Source organism: Pistacia vera, unplaced genomic scaffold (genome assembly GCF_008641045.1).
Source record: "Pistacia vera cultivar Batoury unplaced genomic scaffold, PisVer_v2 Contig464, whole genome shotgun sequence".
In the NCBI taxonomy this organism is placed as follows: Eukaryota; Viridiplantae; Streptophyta; class Magnoliopsida; order Sapindales; family Anacardiaceae; genus Pistacia; species Pistacia vera.
This window is the reverse complement of record NW_022196295.1, coordinates 563,413-567,529: the sequence shown is the minus strand read 5'-3', so window position 1 is coordinate 567,529 and position 4,117 is coordinate 563,413. Positions and strand designations below refer to the sequence as shown.

The 4,117-nt window shown below is 39.8% G+C and overlaps 1 protein-coding gene across 1 annotated transcript; it reads right to left on the bottom strand.

Moving 5' to 3' along the window:
* Positions 1-588: 588 nt before the first annotated feature.
* On the bottom strand, positions 589-3,774 carry LOC116145647 (transposon Ty3-G Gag-Pol polyprotein). The gene is made up of 3 exons (XM_031431103.1): positions 2,096-3,774; positions 1,396-2,029; positions 589-1,002 (listed from the first exon to the last, which is right to left on the bottom strand). Exons 1-3 carry the CDS (start codon positions 3,772-3,774, stop codon positions 589-591), a joined length of 2,727 nt encoding a protein of 908 aa, XP_031286963.1.
* Between the last annotated feature and the right edge of the window lie 343 nt (positions 3,775-4,117).

Below are 4,117 nucleotides of genomic sequence, written 5' to 3'. Positions count from 1 at the left end.
CATTGAAAAGTTCCATAGGGAACTGAATGAGGTGGCTAATACACTTGAAGATTCAGTTCGAACTCTGATCATTGTTGGAGTTTGCCTGTAAACAGACCTGTGGGAAAAATTGTAATCGGAGAACGATATTTCCGTCACTCGCTTCTACAACCTAACAGAGAAATATTTGCGGATAGAAAACTCAGTGGCAGCTTTAAATCACCACGACCCCGGTCCTTCGACCATCGGTCCCTGTCGGAGGGATGAATTTCAGGGAGAGAGTAGTAGAAGAAATGATCATAAATGGGCTAATGACGATCAGAGAAAGGGAAAGAAACAACAGTTTGTGACGTAGTGAGTTAGCGTGAATAAACAAGGGTAGCACTCGACTACACCTTTAGAACTAATAAACAAGTCTCAATCCAGAAACTTAAACTGTGAAATCTGAAGAAAAAGCTGAATAATGCATTGAATATTCTCCATAACAAAAAATAAGTTTATATAGGGTGACAACCAACCCTAATAAGACTCCTAATAACAAAAGGAAACAAAAACTAAATCAATTAAACAAGAAAATCCGAAATAAAATAGGAAAAAACACGTAAATAACTAAAAGAACCTCGAAACATGCCAAAACGGTGGAATTTGACCTTGAAAATGACCTCCAACTGGCTGAAGATGGTGAATAGGCTCAAAACGGTGGAATTTCACAACTTCAGTTTGGCCGTCAGTTTGTGGATGAGTAGTATTGCTGTAATTCAGAGACGAATCGAACTTCCTCCACAATGTTCTCCAAAAATGGCCAAGGAATTTGCTATCTCGATCAGAAGTAATGGATTTAGGCACCCCATGCAGACGGACAACCTCCTTGAAAAACAATTTGGCTGTTCCGTTTGTGTCTGATGTCTTCTTGCAAGGTATAAAGTGAGCCATTTTAGAAAACCTATCAACCACAACAAAAATAGAATCTACACCCCTTTGTGTCCGAGGCAATCCAAGCACAAAATCTATAGATAAATTCTCCTAAATATTTTCTGGAACAGGTAAAGGCATATACAAACCAGTGTTTTGGGACTGCCCCTTGGCAGTTTGACATATGTAACATCGCTGCACAAACTTTGGCATGTCTTTCATCAAGTATGGCGAATAATATCTATCACCAACAGCAGCAAGCGTTTTGTCACGCCCTAGGTGACCAGCAAGACCTCTACCATGTAAATCTCAAATGAGCTTCTCTCTCAAGGAAACTTTAGGGATGCAAAGCTGGTTGCCTCGCATGAGAAACCCATCATGAATGTGAAATTCTCCAGCAGATTGGTTTGTAACACACTGTTCCCATATCTTTTGAAAATCTTCACCTGTTTCATATAATTCCTTCACTGTCTCAAACCCCACAACTTCCTATCTCATGGTCACCAATAAATCAGCACGTCTACTTAATGCATCTGCTACTTTATTCTGTATTCCCGCTTGGTGTCTTAGCTTGAAAGGAAATTTCTGCAGAAATTGAGTCCACCTGGCTTGCATGTCTCTACTAATTCGCTTCTGACTATTTAAATATTTCAAGGCTTCATGGTCAGAGTACAAAACAAACTCACACCCCACTAAATAATGCTTCCAAGTCTTTAAAGCACACACAATAGAATAAAACTCCTTATCATACGTAGCCCATTTACGCCTCGTATCGCTAAGTTTTTCACTAAAATAAGCTACTAGTCTCTCATTTTGTGAAAGGACAACTCCTATTTCCACACCACTAGTGTCACACTCAACTTCAAACAAGGCCTCAAAATTGGGCAGTGCTAAAATAGGAGCAATGCACAATTTATCCTTTAACACAACAAAGCTAGTTTCAGATTCCTTACTCCATTGGAACTTCCCTTTCTTCAGACATTCTGTAATAAGTGTTGCAATACTATTGAAATTTCTGATAAAACGCTTGTAGAAGGTCGCCAACCCATGAAAACTTCGAATATCCTTTACTGTTTTTGGGGTAGGCCATTCTCTAATTGCTCGAATCTTTTCTTCATCTACTTGAATACCATCTGCCCTGATAATATATCATAGGAACAACAACCTATTTGTCATAAAACTACACTTCTTTAGGTTCACATACAACTTGTTTTTCTGTAAAACTGTTAGTACCTCGCACAAGTGTTGAATGGGCTCTTCGTCTGCTTGACTATAAATCAGAATATCGTCAAAATAAACAACTACAAACTTCCCAATAAAAGGTTTCAATACCTGATTCATTACTCTCATAAAAGTATTTGGCGCATTCGAAAACCCAAATGGCATCACAAGCCATTCATACAAGCCCTCCTTTGTCTTAAAGGCTGTTTTCCACTCGTCCTCAGGTTTAATTCGAATCTGGTGGTATCCGCTTTGCAAATCAATCTTCGTAAACACTTGTGCCCCATGCAACCTGTCAAGCATGTCATCCAGCCAAGGAATCGAAAACTTGTACCCTACAGTAATTTTCTTTATGGCCCTACTATCAACACACATCCTCCAACTCCCATCTTTCCTTGGCGTTAGTAAGGAAGGAATTGCACATGGACTCATGCTCTCTTGGATGTACCCCTTTTCCAATAATTCCTCTACCTTTTCTTTCATAATCTCGCTCTCCTTTGGACTCATCCTATGATGTGGTAGGTTTGGCAAGCTAGCCCCAAGAATTAGATCAATATGGTGCTGAATATCCCTCATAGGTGGTAACCCATCAGGTAAGTCCTCTGGAATCACCTCACTAAATTCTTCTAATAATGGCCTGATTACTTCTGGGTACTCTTCTTTCTTCAACTCCTCTTCAGCAGTCAATACTTGTTTCACAATTAGTGCATGCATCACCCTTGATGCCTTGAAAGCAACTTCTAATTCTGACCCTGAATGTGTAATAGTAAAGAAGGTAAGCCCCTTCACTTTAGAAGCTTTGGTTTTGGAACTCTTTTTCATTGGCAGGAAGGTAAATTTGACGCCATCTTTTTCCAACTTATAGGTATTTTGTTTCCCGTCATGTTGTGCTGCGACATTGAATTGCCATGGCCTACCAAATAATAAACTACAAGCATCAATATCTACAACATCAAAATATACCTCATCTCTATATTGTCCAATGGAAAAAGGAACCTTGCACCGTTTTGTTACTTGAATTTTCTCTACTGCCTTAATCCGCCTAATAGTGTATGCGTTGGGGTGCTTCTCAGTTTTCAGACCCAATCTCTCAACAACATCTCTGCTAATAATGTTTTCACAACTACCACTGTCAATAATCACATCAAGTAAAAGGTTAGTGATAATGCACCTGGTTCGAAATAATTGATGTTGCTGGGTGTTATCCTCCTGTTTTGGTGTTAGCATCAGTCTCCTCACCACATAACTCTGGCCATCATCTTCATCATCCTCATACTCATCATCATCCCCATCTGGACCACAATAAACCTCATCATCCTCTTCTCCTCGTTCCACAACATGGATTACTTTTCTGAGAGGACAATCGCTCGATCTATGACCAGGTTGGTTACATTTGAAACACTTCCCAGGGATTGGTTTCGCATAGGGATTTGTAGCTTTCTGCCCTTCCTTCGTATCTACTATCTTCTGTTTTCCAGTCGCCTTTTCTTCTCTGAATTTATCATTGCATGCAGGAACATCCTGACTTGCCTTATTCTTTTCATTGTTTATTCTATAATTCTCCCTGCTATAATTCTTGCGTGAATAATCTGGTATACTCTTCTCTTGCAACAATAGTTCAGCCTTTAATGCAAAGTTTCGTGCCTCCGCTAAATTCCACATTACCGCCAGATGCTCTACATGAGTTTGAGCCCAAGAAATCTTATGCTTCAGTTCCTCATTACGCCTACAATAACTTCACTCCACTCAATTCATCGGTTTCAGTCATTTTGGACAAATCAATAGAAACTAATCTACTCGGAGAGCTAGAACCCATGAAGTAACCCTTGTCTAAAAGGAATGGCAAGAAATAATGACGTTACCATAGAGTGTCGAGCTCTTAAGCAAGCAATTGAAGACCTTATCCAGAAAAGGCACTTCAAAGAGTATATGAATGGTCCAACTCCCTTGAGGGAGAAAGACCAAGATGACGGTGGGGAAAGGCATAGAGGTCACAAGGGTCTTT

Bases quoted from the DNA above. Each gene is read 5' to 3' on its own strand.
- LOC116145647 (XM_031431103.1), bottom strand. From the start codon at position 3,774: ATGTGGAATTTAGCGGAGGCACGAAACTTTGCATTAAAGGCTGAACTA. The intron at 2,030-2,095 runs GTATGTGAACCT...ATATATTATCAG, and splicing joins GTTTTACAGAAAAACAAGTT to GGCAGATGGTATTCAAGTAG. The intron at 1,003-1,395 runs GTGACCATGAGA...GAAAATATTTAG, and splicing joins GTAGACGTGCTGATTTATTG to GAGAATTTATCTATAGATTT.